We start from the raw sequence: 19,310 nt of genomic DNA, 5'->3' as shown, positions 1-19,310 counted from the left end.
TTCAAGATGTAAAAGGGTAGGGTCGGATGGGAGCTCTTTGTAAGTATCACTATGTAGTTGACGATTACCTTCTGCAACGTAATCGGCAGTCGACATAATGACAATGGCAGTACCTTTATCTGCTGGCTTTATGACTATCTTTTCATTATTTTGGAGATTGTGAAGTGCTCGTCGCTCTGCCTTTGTAAGATTGTCCTTATGTCTGGAACAATTATATTTTTGTGCCACCTTTTCAATTTCATTGCTCACTTGTTCCATATAGACATGTAGATATGGATTGTCAACACGTGGTGTCCAGGTGCTTTTTGGTTTAGGTAAAGTGAGTTGTGGTGTATTAGTATCGGTGTATGTGATTGTATGCGTGGTTGTTGGTGTTTTTTGTTGTGGTGTTGACGGTGCTGGGTGTACTTTAGCAAAGTGTGCCTTTAATGTCATTCGCCTACAGAAATCCTTTAAATCCTCTTTCAATTGTAATTGGTCTATTTGTGGAGCGATTGGGCAAAATTTTAAACCCTTAGAGAGCAGGTTTATTTCCGCCTCACTGAGGGAATGATTGGAAAGATTGATGATCCCGAGTTTAGGTAGATCTACAAGTTTGGTTGCAGTAGAAGTTATATTGTTGTTGGTTTGACTATTTTCAACCTCAGCTGTGTTCATTTCCATGGAGGAACGGTTCTGTATGTAATGATGTCTGCGGTTACGATAATGTCGATTTTTGTGTTTATGCTGAAGTTGGTCAGAAGTGGTTTGAGAAGTGGTTGGAAGTGGTTGGAGTGGTTGGAGATGGAGTGTTTGAAGTGGTGGAGAGGTGGTTGGAAGTGGTTGTAGTGGTTGGTCAGAAGTGGTTGGGAGTGGTGGTTGGAGTTACCTGGTTATTGTTTGCAATCGGTGTATTCTCTTGAGATGGTTTTATATGCTTGCATAACATTTCATCACGTTTAAGTTTCCCTTCCTTAACTTTAACAATGTCGTGTTTAGCAGCCATTAGCTTATCATTGAATGAGCACATTATGTGGTGGTATTGGCCAGGTTTCACATTCTTCCACATCTTCTTCTCCTTATGGCTGATGTTCTCATTCAATTTGATTAATTTTATTTTTACTTGTGTTATTACAATCTCCAGTAGTTGTTGAGCAGTGTTCCAGAGCAGTAGATTCCAACGCGCAGTGATGACGTCATCATTGGTTCGAGTTGCGAAGCAAGATCGTTTTGTAATGAGGAGACCTTTAGGTACGATCCCTCGTTGTTTATATTCGTTTAGGTAAGTGAAGTGTAGTTCATGTCTTTGTCTTTTTTGCATCAATCGTTGAAGTTCATTGATCGTGGTGGTCAGGTATACATCGTTGTTGTTGTTGTTGTGAGCGCGATCGCCATTTCGTGACATGTCTGCTGTGGTGGTAATGTAGAAATCCTGAAGCAGTCCAACCCTACACGGATCACAACAGGGCTTGTACGCTAACCTCATCAGGTGGGTTTCCCCTAATTTCTTCCATATACTGTGATAACAACGAAGTGAAACCGATCAGCAGCCCATCAGTATCTGCTCTATTCACGGTGCTTAAGTTAATCCTTCAAATCATTTAAAAACAACCCAACGTTGACGAAGCATGGCATACGAGGCCCATTCAAAAAGTTCACGGAACGACGTACTCTCAAAGGTCTGAGGCCAAATTGTTTGTTTTTTTCCCCCCTTACACAATGGAAACAACAACTGGATAGGTAGGGCCGAGGCCTACGCTTACGTTTCGCTCCTGCATCTGCCACCGTTCATGATTATCAAAGTAGGCTTTACCCTGTTCACGATAAGGTAGAAATCGGTGAGGTGTATACGAAGAGATAAAAGGATGGCATTGACTTCGAGACGGTACGTGATATTTTCAAAAGTATATCGTAGCGTTGTCATTTAAGTAGATTGCAATAAATACGTTGTTCATATACGCACTCTTCATTCTCATCTTTCTTCCTAACTCTTACTCGGACAAGCAAATCCCCTATGCCATCCATAATGGTACACTCTATCCATACACCACATCCTCCCTTCCGTGGATGTTCCACGGGTTTCGGCTAGTAAATATAATTTTCTCTGCAACCGTTCGTCCGATTGACAGGAAATTTTCACCATAGGTGCAACTCCACATGTAGAATTTTTTAATGATAACTATGATGTCATAGGTCACGTGGTTCGGCCGCCATCTTGGAAAAACAGAAAAACTTTGCACCTCTATATCTCAAAGCGCTGAATAGAAAAATTGAGACATGGCTCATTTTAAAGAACTCTTCATGTGGAATAACATCTGTGAATGATGTCATGGGTGCCTCTATTATGACGTCATAATTTGACAAGTACAAAACGTCATCCGATCAAGATGAAATTTATTGAGCATAATCGAATAAATTGGTGGAGAGAAAAAAAAAAACCGTCATTGGTCACGTGGTTCGGCCGCCATATTTGTTTTAACACAAAAGCCTTAAAAACCACTGAAAATACATCCTGGCGAGGGTTTGCGATCTCTGATTGCTCTTTTTCTTGTTATTATTATTCATACCCCATGGGACCTAGGGTCACGGGTCAAAACGAGAAATGAAACTTTTAAATTCAAAAGTTGATGTTGGGTCATTCCTGGTGGAACCTTTTGCCATCTTTCAACTTTGTTTTACGTGTGAAGCATGGGTATTGGGTATTTGTGATGGCTTGACATCGACGTGGTTCTCGGCTATCTTTGATTTTTCCAAACAACTTTTACATCATTGTTCGGTATTTAAGGGAAACTATAATTCAAAAAAGAGTTGCCTTTGTGTTGCCATCAAGCCTCACTCATTTTACAGAACAGATTATATCAAACCATCTCATGGAGTTTTTGTGTCCAGTGAAATTCCACCAGTTCAGATGCATCTTCTTTTCTTGAATCATCATTAATGCAATCAAAATTTTGTTTTCCTCATTTATATGTCAATAGGAACTGGGATTAAGGACTATATATTCACACAGAAATACACTACATGACCAAAAGTATGTGGACACCCCTTCTAATTGGTGGATTCGGCTGTTTCAGCTACACCCATTGCTGACAAGTATATATAATCAAGCACACAGCCACGCAATCTCCATAGATAAACATTGGCAGTAGAATGGGCTGTACTGAAGAGCTCAGTGACTTTCAACGTGGCACTGTCATAGGGTTCCCCGTTTCCAACAAGTCAGTTCGTCAAATTTCTGTCCTGCTTGAGCTGTTTCGGTCAACTGTAAGTGCTGTTATTGTGAAGTGGAAACGTTGAGGAGCAACAACAGCTCAGCCGCGAAGTTGTTGGCCACACAAGCTCACAGAACGGGACCGCCAAGTCCTGAAGCACATAGCGTGTAAAAATCGTCTATCCTCGGTTCCAACACTCACTACCGAGTTCCAAACTGCCTCTGGAAGCAACCTCAGCACAAAAACTGTTCGTCGGGAGCTTCATGAAATGGGTTTCCATGGCCGAGCAGCCGCACACAAGCCTCAGATCACCATGCGCAATGCCAAGCGTCGGCTGGAGTGGTGTAAAGCTCACCGCCATTGGACTCTGGAACAGTGGAAAAGCGTTCTCTGGAGTGATGAATCACGCTTCACCATCTGGCAGTCCAACGGACGAATCTGGGTTTGGCAGATGTCAGTAGAACGCTACCTGCCTGAATGCATAATGCCAACTGTAAACTTTGGTGGAGCGGGAATAATGGTCTGGGGCTGTTTTTCATGTTTCGGGATGGGCCCCTTAGTTCCAGTGAACGGAAATCTTAACGCTACAGCATACAATGACATTCTCAACGATTGTATGCTTCCAACTTTGTGATAACAGTTTGGAGAAGGCTCTTTCCTGTTTCAACATGACAATGCCCCGTGCACAAAGCAAGGTCCATACAGAAATGGTTTTTTGAGGTCGGTGTGTAAGAACTTGACTGGCCTGCACAGAGCCCTGACCTCAACCCCATCGAACACCTTTGGGATGAATTTGGAACGCTGACTGTGAGCCAGGCCTAATCGCCCAACATCAGTGCCTGACCTCACTAATGCTCTTGTGGCTGAATGGAAGCAAATCCCCGCAGCAATGTTCCAACATCTAGTGGAAAGCCTTCCCAGAAGAGTGGAAGCTGTTATACCAGGGAAAGGGGGGACCAACTCCATGTTAATGCCCATGATTTTGGAATGAGGTGTTTGATGTTCAGGTGTCCACATACTTTTGGTCATGTAGTGTATGTATATTGATTGGATAGTCATTTTTTTTGGTGAGACCTCAAATTGGATGTCTCACAATTTTAATAGGTTCTCTGCATGATCATTCAATGCTGAGATTGTACAAATATGAAAAAACATGAAAGAAAGTCCTTTTTCTCTGAGCCAAGGAACAAATGTACAGTAAACCCTTAAATATTGCAGGGGTTCCATTCCTGAAATATGCTGCCATAGTTAAAAGCAATTTAATATGGTAATTAAGGGTTTAGGTTTCCAGAAATTATAGAGGAAGGTGGGTGACAGTCAAAAATAAACATCACAATTGAAACTAGAATGGCGCTCGGTAGAGAGCATTCCTCCACCAGGCTGAACAGTTTGTGTTTTCTATCCCACTGATAGTTAAGATCTGTATACGGACCTGAACCAAAATCAAATTGCCTTGTTCTTGTCACCTACCCAATTCATCCACCAATTGTTTCTTATAAGTCATCCACAACTTTTTGAAATACTGTATGATATATCGTTTTTGGCTCTATCACTCATATTAGGGTTCCTCCAACAGGGTCTCGTGATAGTTTAGTCCCACCCCAGGTTTGAAGGCTGATTTTATATAACTAGCAACGGTACCCGCCCTATGGGCGGGGCTTCAATTGGGAGGCCCAAATGAAAAGGCAAAATATCAGAAATTGAAGGGTTTTTATTTTATTTTAAACGATTCATATAAACATCCGTTGAATCATATCACACGCAAATCATCAAAATCTAAACTATCCTGAGAATTTCAATAAAAGCCACATCACTGTTCATATCGGTAAATATTCCATCGTGTTTCAAATCGTGATCGATACACTATGATCGTGATCGTGAGTCATGATCGATAATCGTGTTCACAATCGCTATGTCGTATGTACTCCCGATACTTGTACCAAATTCCCGATACGTGTACCTGTACCAAATCAACAGTTAAAAGGATTTTGAGCCGATAGCTGTTACGGCCTTGGTATGATCGATGGAGACAGCGATCTGTTAGCGATCGATGGAGACATGTTGCTTTCCCGGGTGCCGCACAAAAGGCTGCACTGATCGCGCGGCACCCGGGAAAACAACATCTTACTATAATTCACCAAATGTCCGTCCGTCTGTCAGTCTGTTCGAAGGTACTGTAAAAACTGCTGAACCGATCACAAAGATATTTTGGGTGGATAATCCTGGGATCTGCAGGAGTAAAATAGGCTATTTAGTTTTCCCAATTTCAGCTTTAGTCTCCAGCATTCTCAGGTTTGGACTCCCGCATAGCATTCGCATTCGCATAACGTTCATAGTTCTCATCGTGACGATGTTGCTTTCCCGGGTGCCGCGCGATCGGTGCAGCCGTTTGTGCGGCACCCGGGAAAGCAACATGTCTCCATCGATCTTGCCAAGGCCGTAACAGCTATCGGCTCAAAATCCTTTCAGCTGTTGATTTGGTACAGTTACACGTATCGGGAAGTTGGTACACGTATCTGGAGTACATACGACATAGCGATTGTGAACATGATTATCGATCACGATTCACGATCACCATCATCACGATCATAGTGTATCGATCACGATTTGAAACACGATGGAATAATATTTACCGATATGAACAGTGATGTGGCTTTTATTGAAATTCTAAAGATGCTGTTTAGATTTTGATGATTTGCGTGTGATATGATTCAACGGATGTTTATAGGGAATCGTTTAAAATAAAAAAAACCTTCAATTTCTGATATTTTGCCTTTTCATTTGGGCCTCCCATTTGAAGCCCCGCCCATAGGGCGGGTACCGTTGCTAGTCGTCACAATGAGAACGAAGAACGTTATGCGAACGCGAATGTTATGCGGGCGTCCAAACCTGAGAATGCTGGTGACTAAAGCTGAAATTGGGAAAACTAAATAGCCTATTTTATTCCTGGAGATCCCAGGATTATCCACCCAAAATATCATTGAGATCAGTTCAGCAGTTTTTACGGTACCTTCGAACAGACAGACAGACAGACAGACAGACGGAGGACATTTGGTGAATTATAGTGAGATGTGAGGGTGCTGAATCAAATGAGCTGGGGTGAACCTCACAAAAATGTGGGCTAACTCAGCTGGACATCAAAATTGAAGATGGCCACCACACTACTTCTGGTAAATTTCAAAAAATGACCTATCTTTGCTTCTACATATCAGGTTTTCGCAATATTTTTGTCTACGTGTTTTTGATGTCAAGGATTTCATTTTAATGACATTGCAAGTCGCTGTATGTATTTGGTTGCTCATAAAAATATATATATAATAACACTTTTTGGAGGCAAAATCAAAGATGGCCACCAGGTAATGAAACGGAAAACCAAGTACGGCATTGGAATCATCAGAAGGAACCAGAAGAAGTAAAGAGCAAAGATGGAGTCATCAGGTGGAACCTGGATAGTATTCGGCTGGAAAGACGGGTTGCATCAAAAGCGGCTGCAGTGGTTCCCGTGTTGTATAATTTGAGGAAGCGACCACAGCCTTCTGCCTATGTATGATGATGATTGATGGTCTCCTATATCCACTGCCACTGATATTAATTCAGCCTGGGAATTCTTCCACAGAAACCTGCTCTCTTGTGCACATATTCATCCCATATTTGCTTCAATCATCTTGCCTGCCTTCCCACTCTTGGTATTTTGAATCCTGTGGTGAGGCAGTTACATTAAAAGAACTTGCATTCTCCTGGAAGGCAAATCCAACTGAAGACAACCTCAGCTCGTTCCACGAAGCTTCCAACAAGTGTGTCTCCTCTCTGGAGAGCCAGAAAACAACGTGTCCAAATTCAACAATGAGCCTTCAAACTTGTCTCCCTCTTCTAAACCTGGTTGCACCTTGTCAAGACTTGCACCCTCTACTCTTTCAGCTCTTTATTCCCCTCAGTTATCTGCAGGATGCATGTGATCCAGCAGCAACCCCCTCTGAGTGAAACTGCCAAAATCCAGAACCACTGCTCACCTCCACTTATTTATTCCTCTTTTTTTCCCCCCCATCTCTGCAAACACCTTCCATATGCTATTCAATCTCATTCTTCCCTCCCGATCTTCAAGACAGCTGTTCACCACTATTTCAAGTCGTCCTCCATCCAAAATGAGCCTGGTGTTGGCTTAGTGGTGAGGGTGCCGGCTTGGGATCCTAGGGATCCTGGGTTCGAATCCCGGTCGATCGCTGAATTAACGCCAGGGGGGTTGACTCAGCCTGTCATCCTTCCGAGGTCGGCAAATTTGAGTACCAGCTTGCTGGGATGAATAATCACGGTGTGTACCCTGGCTTAGAATAGGTACACCGTATCCCTGCGCATCGTAAGAGGCAACTAAGGGTTGGCGTCAGGAAGGGCATCCGGCCATAAAACATTGCCTCAAACAGGGAACCATGATTGTCATGGGGCCCGCAAGGCCAACCCCCGCTTTAGCGGGGAAAAAATGGCCTCAAAACGATCATTCATTCATTCATTCTCCATCCAAAATCATGATCTTTTCTCCACCTGTTAAATCACCCCACCCTCCCAAAAAAATTGCTGATGTATCCATCTTGTCCACCCTTTGCATTCTCCCCTATCCCTCCTCGTTACATGCATCCCTTGTTTGTCCATGTCAGTCTATTTTCTCCCTCTGCTCTGCTGTTGGCATTTCCCCTTTCTTCTACTGTTCCCATTATTATATCCTCATTTGTTCTGCCGGAGCTCTTCCACGTTCAAAGGCCATGTAGTTAAAAAAGAAAATCCTCCATATTTGTGGATTTGCCATTCGTGGCATTTTCCATGAGCATATTCGCTGTGAATGTCAGGGTCTGATTGTCGGGAGCAATCTTGTACATATTGTCGTGTTCAGGGGCAGTTAACACCACCCTTGACCGGATGGACCAAAACAGACTTTTAACTCCGCCGAGACTGTTCAATTAATGGCGATATTATGCTCGTGCACGAACAGAGGACAATCACGAGAACCTTAAAGCTTTTATACAACCAAACAGGTTTATTCCTGAACAACAATAGCTGGAGAAAATGAGTTCAATCACTACAACAACAAACAACAGGCATTTTAAAGGCCATTTTCCCTGCAACAGCGGGGGTTAGCCTTGCGGTCCCCATGACAATCTTCTCCATTTTGCCCTATTTTCTGCATCTACCCTCGTTAACCCCCTTACCCGCATTTCTTCTTCGACCATCTTTAGCCAAGTCTTTCTCGGTCTTCCCCGTCCTCCACTTCCTTCCACATTCATTTCCATCACTCTTCTCAACCAGTCACTTTCATCCTTCCTCAACACATGACCAAACCATCTCAAACTGTTTCTCTTCACAGCATCCATCACAGGCTCTATTCCCATCATCTTTCACAATTCATCATTTGGCTTCCTCTCTCTCAACAATACTCCACACATCCACCGAACCATTCGCATTTCCATCCTTTCCAGCCTTCGTTGCTGCTCTACGTTCACTACCCATGTCTCGCTCCCATAAATCACAACACTTCTCACACATGCAGCATACACCTTTCCCTTCAGCTTCATCGACACTCCCCTCCTCGTCAGCACGCCACTCAGTTCCCGAAACCTCTTCCATGCACATCTCACTCTAGCAACCGTTGCCGAGTCTGATCCACCTTCTTCATTCAGCATGTCTCCTAGGTAACAAAATGTTTTCACACCTTCCAGCTTCACGCCGTCTCCAAGATCCAACTCAACATTTCCTCCATCTGCAGCTCCCTCTGTGCACACCTTACACTTGAATGTAGCTGCCACACTGGTTAATGACCCTCTCAAACCACTACATTTTTGATGAACCCACTCAGCGCACATTGTACATTGAATTGAGTTCACTCCGACACCCTTCCTGCACATAGCACATGGCCACTTCCCAGTTCTTTCCACCTCAACACATGCTTTACCACTTGCCATCACCATTGTTTTTCCGATATTCACCTTCAGACCTTTCGTCTCCATACATTCCTTCCACTTGCTCATCTTCTCCTTCAGTCCATCCATACTTTCTGCAATCAACACCAGATCATCTGCATACAACAACTCCCACGGTAAACCCTCCTTTACTTTCCGAGCCAGCACCTCCATCACAGCTACAAATAGTAGTGGACTTAGTACCGACCCCTGATGCACTCCCACCTTCACCTCAAACTCACCACTGTTCCCGTCCTTCGTCCTTACAGCTGTGCACGCTCTTTTGTACATTGCCATCACCACTCTGATCAACCATTCCTCCACTCTTAACTTCCTCAATGCCCATGTCACTACTTCACGTGGAACCCTATTGAATGCTTTCTTCAGATCAACAAACCCAAGAAACAACTTCCTCTTCTCCATGTACTTCTCCTGCAACTGCCTCACAATAAAAAGCGTGCTTGTCATTCTTCTTCCTGGCATAAATCCAAACTGCATTTCGTCAATCTTCACTTTCTTCCTTATCCTCTCCATCACCCTTTCCAATACCTTCATTCCATGCTCCAATAACTTTATCGCTCGATACGAGCCACAGTCCAGAGGGTCACCTTTCCCCTTGTATAGAGGGACAAGGGTACTCAGTTCAAAATCCACTGGAATGCGGCCTTGTTTCAACACCAGATTGCAGATCTCTGTCATTCTCTTCACACCCCAATTTCCCGCTGCCTTCAACATATCTGCCACAACTCCCGTCGGCCCTCCCACTTTTCTACTCTTCATTGCTTTAATCGCTTCCTCAACTTCCTTCTCCGTCATCTTCTCTGCTGGTCCTAAAACTGGGTTACTCTCTTTGTTGCCATCCCATTCATTCTCTGCATTCAACAGTATTTCCACATATCTCTTCCATCTTCCTTTAATTCCATCTGCATCCACAACGATTTGTCCCACTTCATCCTTCAAGCAACTCACCCCCATCACATCACACCTCTCTTTTGCTATCTGCTTTGCAATCCTGAATACCGCTCTCTGACCCTCTTGCAAACACAAGCGTTCTCCGAACATTTTCCTACATGCCTCCTGCGCCTTTGCTAGCTCTTTCTTTGCAGCCTTCTTGGCTGCCTTATAATTTTCATGCTCTTCCTTTTCTGCCCCTGTACCCTTCGCCTTCTGCCACTCCTTGAACTTCTTCCTCTTCTCGTCAATCTTCTTTCCAACTTCATCATCCCACCACCATGTTTCCGAGTGCCTCGGTGGTCCTTTTATCCATTCACATACCTCACCAACGGCTCCCAACAGACTATCTTTCATTGACATCCAACCACGTTCAAGCTCAACCACATCATCCTCTACCATACTCAGCCTCTCTTTTAATGCCTCCCTCACTGTCACCTCTTTCAACCTCCACACCTTCATTCTTGGTTGGTACTTCACCCGCCGAGCTCTCCTCGCACCTTTCAACCTTATGTCGCAGACAACCAAGTGGTGCTGTGAAACAGCCTCCTCCCCCGGGATCACCTTTGTGTCCCGGAGGTGCCCCCTAATTCGCCTACGCACCATCAGGTAGTCAACGGTTGTCGTCGACCCACCTGACGTGTATGTAACAAGCTTATTGTCCTCTTTCTGGAACTGAGTATTACAAATCAACAAATCAGCTCCATCAGCAAACTCCAAAATCCTTTCACCTTCTCCATTTCTCTCACCATATCCGTAACCCCCATGAACTCCCTCAAAACCGTCCATACTCCTTCCCACATGTCCATTTAGGACTCCTCCTACCACAACAATTTCCTTATCTTTCATGTTTTCCATCAGCTTCTCTATTGCACACCAGAACTTGTCCTTCTCTTCATCGCTCCGACCAACCTGCGAAGCATGTCCCGAGATGACGTTCACCAAGAGCTTTCCAATCATCATTTTCACCATCATCAACCTTTCACTCACTCTCGTCGCACTCACCACACTGTCTACAAACTCCTCAGAAAACAGGACACCAACACCATTCACGCCTTCTGGGCACCCTTGCCACACAACCTTGTATTTGTGTCCCTGCCTACCCTTCACCATTCTCACACCACTTCCCTTCCATCTTGTCTTCTGCACACAACATATGTCCACTCTTCTTCTGACCAATACTTCCACCACTTCTCCTGATCTCCCTGTCATTGTCCCTACATTCCATGTCCCAAATCTCAGAAACCGATCTCCACGTCGGGCATCAGACTTTCGTCGTCATAAATGGAGTGATTTCCACCCTTGCTTCGATCGGGTTCCCCACCTTGAGTTTTGACGAGAGGGAGTGGGGTCCCCCACGGGGTACTTCGGGCTGTACCCTGCCCATATCTAGTTGTAATTGTCATGGTTCTCTTTTTGAGGCAATGTTTTTATGGCCGGATGCCCTTCCTGACGCCAACCCTTTTAGTCGCCTCTTACGACACGCAGGGATACGGCGTACCTATTCTAAACTGGGGTACACACCGGAAGAGTTCAATCACTACAATATACATTTATCGACTATATCAATGGCTTTTTTCTTTCTTTTTTTTTTGTATACAAGATCGAGGCTCGTGAAAGAGCTAACAATAATCACACACACACACAAAAAAAATCAAACAGACACATAAAACATATAATAAGGGGAGCGGTCAACAAGATGGGGAGAGAGGGGAAAGCACACAAACACAACATTTGAGAACAGGGACATCGGGATATCTGTGGAAGGGAGAGGGCTTGGGGGGAGGAGGCGTGTGAAAGGTGGGGGGGTCGGGGGTGGGAGAAGTATAAAACACGTGGACACTGCAAGGACTTCCAGGAAAGAAGTTGGTATTTCAAAAAAGTGGATCTGGGGTGAATTAGCGGGGGCAGAAAAGATCAAGGCTTTGGATAGGGGATGGTAAGTGATCATGGTGATCAGCTGTTTTAAACAGCTGGAGGGAGGAGTGGGATTGAAGAGTGAGGGAGTTTGTTCCTGAGGTGGGAGAAAAGAGGAATGAAAGTGAAGGTGAGCAGAGAGTCTTGATTTTGGCAGTTTGACCACAAGAGGGTTGCTGGCAGATCTTGTGCGACCTGTAGGAATATTTGGGGGACAGAGCACAGAGCTCTGGGGGTGCAAGGCCGGAGAGGAGTTGGTAGAAGACAGAAAGACCACCAACCTCCCTGCGGTGAGTGAGTGAAAGGCCCTCGGAGTGAGCTTCATCGCGGGAGATTCCAATGGTTCTGAAAGCTTTGGTTTCAACAGCGAGAAGTCGCGCTAGGTGTGAGGCAGGAGCACTGGCCCAGAAGGGAGAACAGTATTCCATTGAGCTGCGGATGAAAGCCTTGTATGTGGTGAGGAGCTTGGGTGCGCCAAGGAAGGACTTCGCACGACGGAAGATGCCCAGTCGGCGACTGGCTTTGGAGGCCAGCTTGGAAATGTGGTTTTCCCAGGAAAGATGGCAGATAGTGAGACCCAAAAGCTTGAGTGACAGAACTGCTTGGAGAGGATTGTGGAGAAAGTAGATGGGAGGATTGTGCAGTCGGTCTTTTTGGAGAGACATAGTAAGAGTGTGAGATTTGTCAGGATTGAAAGACATGTTCCACTTGCTTGACCAGCCTGTGATTTTTGTCCAGGTCTGCAGAGAGTGAGGAGGCTGTAGACTGCCGATCTGAGGGATGAGGAATGGAGTGGCAGAGAGTGGAGTCATCAGCAAAGAGATAGAGAGGATTTTCCAGAGAGTCGTTGATGAAAACCACAAAAAGCACAGGGCCCAGAACACTGCCTTGGGGAACTCCAGCCGGAACAGGAAGGGGAGATGAGAGAAATCCATTCAGGGCCACACGTTGACCGACCAGAGAGGAAGTCCGCAATCCACGCGTGGACATTTCCATGGATACCATAGGAGGAGAGTTTGGTGAGCAGAGCGGTGTGCCAGACCGTATCGAAGGCACGTGATATGTCAAGGGAGACAGCTCTGATTTCCTGTTTGGCATTGAGGACCTCCATCCATTGTTGAGACAGCAGGAGCAGCATGTCCAGAGTAGAATAACCTGGTCTGAATCCAAATTGATGATGGATTCCATGACTTTGCTGATAATTGGGAGCAGGCTGATTGGTCTGTAGTTGTAAGGATCTGTTTTTGCACCTTTTTTGTGTAAAGCGGTAATGTTTTCTAATTTCCAAGATGATGGCAGATGACCTTGAGCAAAAGAGAGGGTGAAGAGAACAGAGAGAGGGTGAGATAGAGCGGCAGAGCAGGATTTTAGGACCCGTGGGCTGATGCCGTCTGGTCCAGTTGTAGAATCGGAGTCGAAGTTTGACAAAAAACTTCTCCAATTTGTCAGGAGAGAAGGACACAGAGTCCAGGAGCAGCTGGGTTTGACTGGGAAAGGTGGGAACAGAGGGAGATGGGTTCGGGGCACAAGATTTTGAGGCAAACACAGAGTTGAGGCATTCGGCTTTGTCACATGCGTTGTCAACTGTGTGGCCATTTGAGGTAAGGGAGGGGGAACAATCACCAGAAACGGATTTGACCAGACGCCACCAGGATTTGGAGGAAGGAGACAGGTTTGAGAGTTCATTCTTGAGTGTGGAGAAATAGTGCTTCCTGGCACTCCTGAGGGTAGACACACACTTGTTCCGAGCTTGGTGGAAGGAGCTGAGATTGCCTTCAGTTGGATTGGCCTTCCAAGAGGCAATGGCAAGTTGTTTCAGGGCAACTGCCTCACCACAATATTCAATGTACCATGGACGGGAGGAAGGGTATGACAACTGAAGACGAGATGGGATAAATCTGTGCATGAGAGAGAGCAGTTTACTTTGGAAGAGTTGATGTCAGAGGCAGTGGAGATGGGAGATCAGTCCAGATGATTGATGGCTGCTAGAAGACCGTGCCAGTCGGCCTGAGTGAAATGCCAGACTCGTCGACGCTGCGGAGGCTCTCCGAGAATGGCCAGAGAGTTATCCACTTTAACAAGCACATGATCAGAAGAACCGATTGGAGCAGAAGAAGAGCAGCAGACATTGGCAGGGAAGTTTGTCATAATCAAGTCTAGAAGAGAAGATACTCCATTGACTGAGATCCGGGTCAGGAAATTGACAGATTGTGTCAGTCCCAATGAGTCGCAGAAGTCCTTTGCTGAGGTGCCATGGCTGGTGAGAGAGGAACCCACACCCAGCCAGCTGGCATGATGACAGTTGAAGTCGCCACATATGTGGAAGAGAGAGTTGGGATGAGTGGATAGAATTTGGGCCATGTTGTCAGACAGTGAAATGTAAATTGAGTCATCACTGTTTGGAGGACGGTACAGAACGCATATGAACAAAAGGTGGCCACGGAGAGGAAGCCGTAGCCAGAGGTACTCCTGGGGGTGGTGTGGAGAGAGGGCAGTGCAAGGAGAGTGAGGAAGAGAGTTTTTGATAAAGATAGCCACCCCACCACCTGGACGAGGCTCAGGTCTATCATACCGGAGGAGGGAGTAACCAGGAAGAGATATTAAGGAATCAGAGACATCTTGAAGGAGGAAAGTTTCTGTTAAGCAGATCAAGTCTGGACTGTCAGAAGCAACCTGAATGCAGAGATCAATCAGGTTTGAGCGAAGGCCCCGGATGTTTGAGGTCCATACCGTTAATGAAGAGGGAGGGGGAGCATCGGGTGCAGGGGAGGGGAGGGGTATGGTCAGATGAAGGATGAGTGGGGGAGGTAGGGAGAGCTGTTGATAGTGTGTCAGAGATTGCAAAGGAGTTACAAGAAAGGGAAGGATGACGAGGACTAAATGTTTGATTGTGATGGGATGTGGCACAGTGAGGGGTTGTTTGAGGAGGGGGGGGGGGGGGCGTGGCAGAGGAAAATAGAAGGTTGGAGGAGGTGGAGGTATGGGATGGAAGTGAGATGAAGTGGGGAGGAGGCAGCTTTGAGGAGGAGGGGGGAGAATTGGAGAAAGATGGTAGGGGGGGGGGGGAGATTTGAAGGGGAGGGGTTGGGGGGGAGTTTTGAAGGGGGAGGGGCAAAGTAGGAGATTTGGAGGGGAGGGGGGAGAATTGAAAGGGAGGAGGAAGTTTTTTTAGGGGAGGTGTGAGGGGGGAGTAGAGAAAGTGGATGATTAATGAAAAATGAACATTAATAACTAATTAGGTTTTTTGTGATTTTCAAAAATGAGGTGTGTGTGTGTGTGTGTTTTTTGTGTGTGTGTGTGTTTGTGTTTCACTTTTCTGAGACTGCTGAGACACTTTTGACTTTTGAAGACCCTTTAAGACTCCCAGGATCCTTAAGACTCAAAAGACCGAGACAGCCCAAAAGACCAAAAAGTCCCTGAGGACCCAAAATACCTTGAATCTGGCAGCCAGGTATGTATGTTACAAAGGCAGCCAGCGCTTGTCCATTTGATTCTGCTTGATCTGCTAGAATTTGATGACGTTTAATGTCTACACTGCACATTACAAACTTGCGGCAACTGCAGTTGCACTTTCATCCTTGTGACTTTTTGCTGTGGTTTGAATGTTCATCATGAACGCCCTCACCATAACCCTCAGCTCCCTACCCCACCCTCCCTCAGCACCTACATATATAGATATGGTACAAGTCTTTTTGGAGCCCTGTAAGTTAGATGGGACCTGCAAACCGAGGGAGGTGTTGCAGCATTTTGGGAGGATGAATGTTGGACTGATGCTTTCGTGAGCGAGATGGGTAGGAGGTTAGGAGGTGGGGATAAATGAATGGTGAAAGGTGGACAAGGAGCTGAAAGCTGTCCACCATTTTGGCTCTGGAAACAGTATCACCGCTTTGCATGTCACATTATGAGAAAGATGATGTTTATGCCACCTCCCCTCTCCCCCTCCCTATATATATATTTTTTATCGTCACTCTCTTTATTTCACATTCAAAGTTTCTGCTCCATGTTATATCGCATTTTAGCGACCTTTTTTTTTCTTTTTTTTTTTTTTAAGGAATCCACAGGATAAACAAGGCTCCCAAGGAACACCGATCCCTCTTTTAAGCAACTACTTGAAGTTGATTTGCTTGAACGAGGCTGTGTACCAGTACGCTGTGTCATTCAGGTATGATTGCAAACCTGTCGATCTTTGAATAACCATACTCGCTAGAATCGAGCATTAGTCTAGCTAATAACAATACTAGACTAACATCCTTTTTCTTCTTCTTGATCACTCTTCTCACTCCTATACCATTTCTTGAAATTGGTTTAATGTTTTTTTTTAACCTGTTGTGTTATGAATACATTTTTTGACACTTAACTGAGACAACATGAAATTCTGGTAAAGTTCATTTGTTTCAAAGTATTCATTTTCAGGATATGTAAAAATATTCCTTGCTGTGTAGCGGCTACCGCTGGGTTTTCACAATCGCCTTGCACCTATCAAGGACGCGGAGCGATCACCATGCCGGGCTCGTCCAGGACGCCCGGGCAGGCCCGCGCTCAACTTGCCAGGCCTCGGTCGGGACGCCCGGGCATGCCCGGGCAGGCTCGCCCTCAACTTGCCAGGCCGCAGCCAGGACGCTGGGCCACGCCCCCTCTCGCCTTTCCTGGGCAAACGCTCCGGGATAATATGTATATATATTGCTGCCCGATAAACGGGCTTTTCAGAGTGCCTGAGTGTTTGGTTTGATTAAAGCAACTCGGATGAATTCCAGCTTTTTGTCGCGTCCATTCTTCCGATCGACGTGGGAGCCCCAGCTCCTTCATTGGTGACCTACCAACATGGACACGGCAGTCGCCCTTAAACTGCCTACCTTCTGGGAGGCTCACGCGGCGGTTTGGTTCGCACAGGCGGATTCCCTGTTCGTCCTGCGAGGCATCACGGCCGACGACACCCGCTTCCACCATGTGGTAACAGCGCTCGGTTCGGCCACCGCGGCCCGCGCCCTGAGCCTCCTCGAGAGCCCGCCAGCCGCTGACAAATACGGCGCGATTAAGAAGCTTCTCCTCGACGCTTTCGCCCTCCCATCGGCGGAACGCGCACGGCGCCTGCTCGACCTGCCCGAGCTCGGCGACACGCGCCCTTCCGAGCGAATGGACTACATGCTTTCACTGCTCGGCGAGCACTCTCCGGCATTCCTGTTCCGGGAGCTGTTCCTCCGTCAGCTGCCTAACCCGGTACGCCTCGCCCTGGCAAGCACGACGATCACAGATCCCCGGGCCCTTGCCAGAGAAGCCGACAAGATCTCCGCCGCAGGACAGCGCATCGCAGCGGCGACATGGGACCCACCGCCGTCCGACGCAACACCCATGGCACCCGGCACGGTCGACGACCGAACTGCCGACGCAATTGGCGGCCGCTACACCGAGCCGACCAGCTCCAGCACGACGACCGGGGCCTCCACCTGACCAAGCGTGGTGTTACTATCATGCCAGGTTCGGACAGAAGGCCCGGACATGCCGACCCCCGTGCACCTTCGGCAGGCCGGGAAACGGCCGGGCCGGCGTTCATTACCAGCCATGAGCGCCGGCCACACGGGCAACTTACTGTTCATCACGGATAAAGCGTCCGGACGGCGCTTCCTGTGCGACACCGGCGCCCAACTTAGCGTCATACCCGCCTCTGACCAGGACAGGCAATCCGCGGTTTGTGGCCCCTCCTTGGTTGCAGCCAACGGATCGACCATCCGCACCTTCGGCCCGCGCAACGTCACCCTCTGCTTCGGCGGCCAACGCTTTGCTTAGACGTTTGTAACCGCAAACGTGCCCATGGCTCTGCTAGGCGCCGACTTCCTCTGCGCACACGGACTGCTGGTGGACGTCCAACGGCGTCGTTTAATCAACGCCGAAACCTTCAGCTCCCTGGTATGCACATTGAGCAGCTCCGCGCCGACCGAGCTGGCATGCGCCGTCCCGGCGGCGAACGAGTTTGCTCGCCTGCTCACGGAGTTCCCGGCCCTCACGCGGCCGACGTTTTCGGCCGTCGCAGTACGGCATGGGATCGAGCACCACATACCAACCACGGGCCCGCCGGTCTACGCCAGGGCCCGCCGCCTCGACCCAGCCAAGCTCGCCATGGCGAAGGCCGAATTCGACGCGTTGGAGCACCTCGGCATCGTGCAGCGCTCCGATAGCGCGTGGGCCTCGCCACTGCACATCGTGCCAAAGCCGGGGGGTGGATGGCGCCCGTGTGGCGACTACCGCCGTCTCAATGACGCTACCACCCCCGACAGGTACCCGATCCCGCATATCCAAGACTTCTCCGCCCGTGTGGCGGGACGGGTCATTTTTTCGAAAATTGATCTCATACGGGGATATCACCAGGTACCTGTCAGGGCGGCCGACGTCCCTAAAACGGCAGTCATCACGCCGTTCGGCTTATTCGAATTCTTGCGGATGCCGTTTGGTCTCAAGAACGCGGCTCAGGCGTTCCAGCGCTTGATGGACGGCGTGCTGCATGACCTGCCGTTCCTTTTCGTTTACCTGGACGACATCCTCGTCGCCAGCACGTCCCGGGCCGAGCACCTCCTCCACCTCCGAACACTGTTCGGGCGCCTCAGCGAGCACGGCCTCATCGTCAACCCGGCCAAATGCCACTTCGGCACGACGGCCGTTGATTTTTTGGGCCACCACATCACCAAGAACGGGGCCGTGCCGCTGCCAACCAAGGTCGAGGCCATCACCACGTTCCCGCGTCCCCGCACCATAAAGGCCCTGCAGGAATTCCTGGGAATGGTGAATTTTTATCACCGCTTCGTGCCCCGCGCTGCTCAACTCATGCGACCCCTCTACGAAGCCCTCCGGGGCAAGCCGGCCAAGCACGACATCGCCTGGTCCGCAGCAATGGATGCGGCCTTCCAAAGCTCAAAGCGGGCCCTCGCCGACGCAACACTGCTCGCTCACCCGGTGCTCAACGCTCCCATCGCCCTCACCACGGATGCCTCCGACTACGCGGTGGGCGCCGTACATGAGCAATGGGTGAACGGGGTTTGGCAGCCACTCGCTTTTTTCAGCCGGCAGCTCCGGCTGAACGAGCTCAAATACAGCACGTTTGACCGGGAGCTCCTCGGTCTACACCTGGCCGTCCGCCATTTCCGCCACCTCCTGGAGGGCCGACCTTTCACAGCGTTCGTCGACCACAAGCCGTTGGTTTACGCCATGGCCAAGGTCACGGAGCCGTGGTCGGCCCGCCAACAGCGCCACCTCTCCGCCGTGTCGGAGTTTACCACGGACATCCGGCACGTCGCCGGCAAAAACAACGCCGTGG

General features: G+C 47.9%; 2 protein-coding genes across 2 annotated transcripts in view; one reads left to right on the top strand and one right to left on the bottom strand.

Annotated features, from left to right (window-relative positions):
* LOC144893281 (uncharacterized) overlaps positions 1-19,310 on the bottom strand; it is a 1,021,022-nt gene that overhangs the window by 367,107 nt on the left and 634,605 nt on the right. The window lies entirely within an intron of this gene.
* The window catches only part of PIWIL2 (piwi like RNA-mediated gene silencing 2), a 171,794-nt gene continuing 168,275 nt past the window's right edge, over positions 15,792-19,310 (top strand). Inside the window, exons 1-2 of the mRNA XM_078782829.1 lie at positions 15,792-15,802; positions 16,056-16,166. Coding sequence (XP_078638955.1) covers positions 15,792-15,802; positions 16,056-16,166 — 122 coding nt within the window. The remainder of the gene's footprint in view (positions 15,803-16,055; positions 16,167-19,310) is intronic.

This window comes from Myxine glutinosa, chromosome 8 (genome assembly GCF_964187855.1).
Source record: "Myxine glutinosa chromosome 8, kmMyxGlut1.1, whole genome shotgun sequence".
Lineage (NCBI taxonomy): Eukaryota > Metazoa > Chordata > Myxini > Myxiniformes > Myxinidae > Myxine > Myxine glutinosa.
This window is presented reverse-complemented; position numbering and strand designations above follow the sequence as displayed.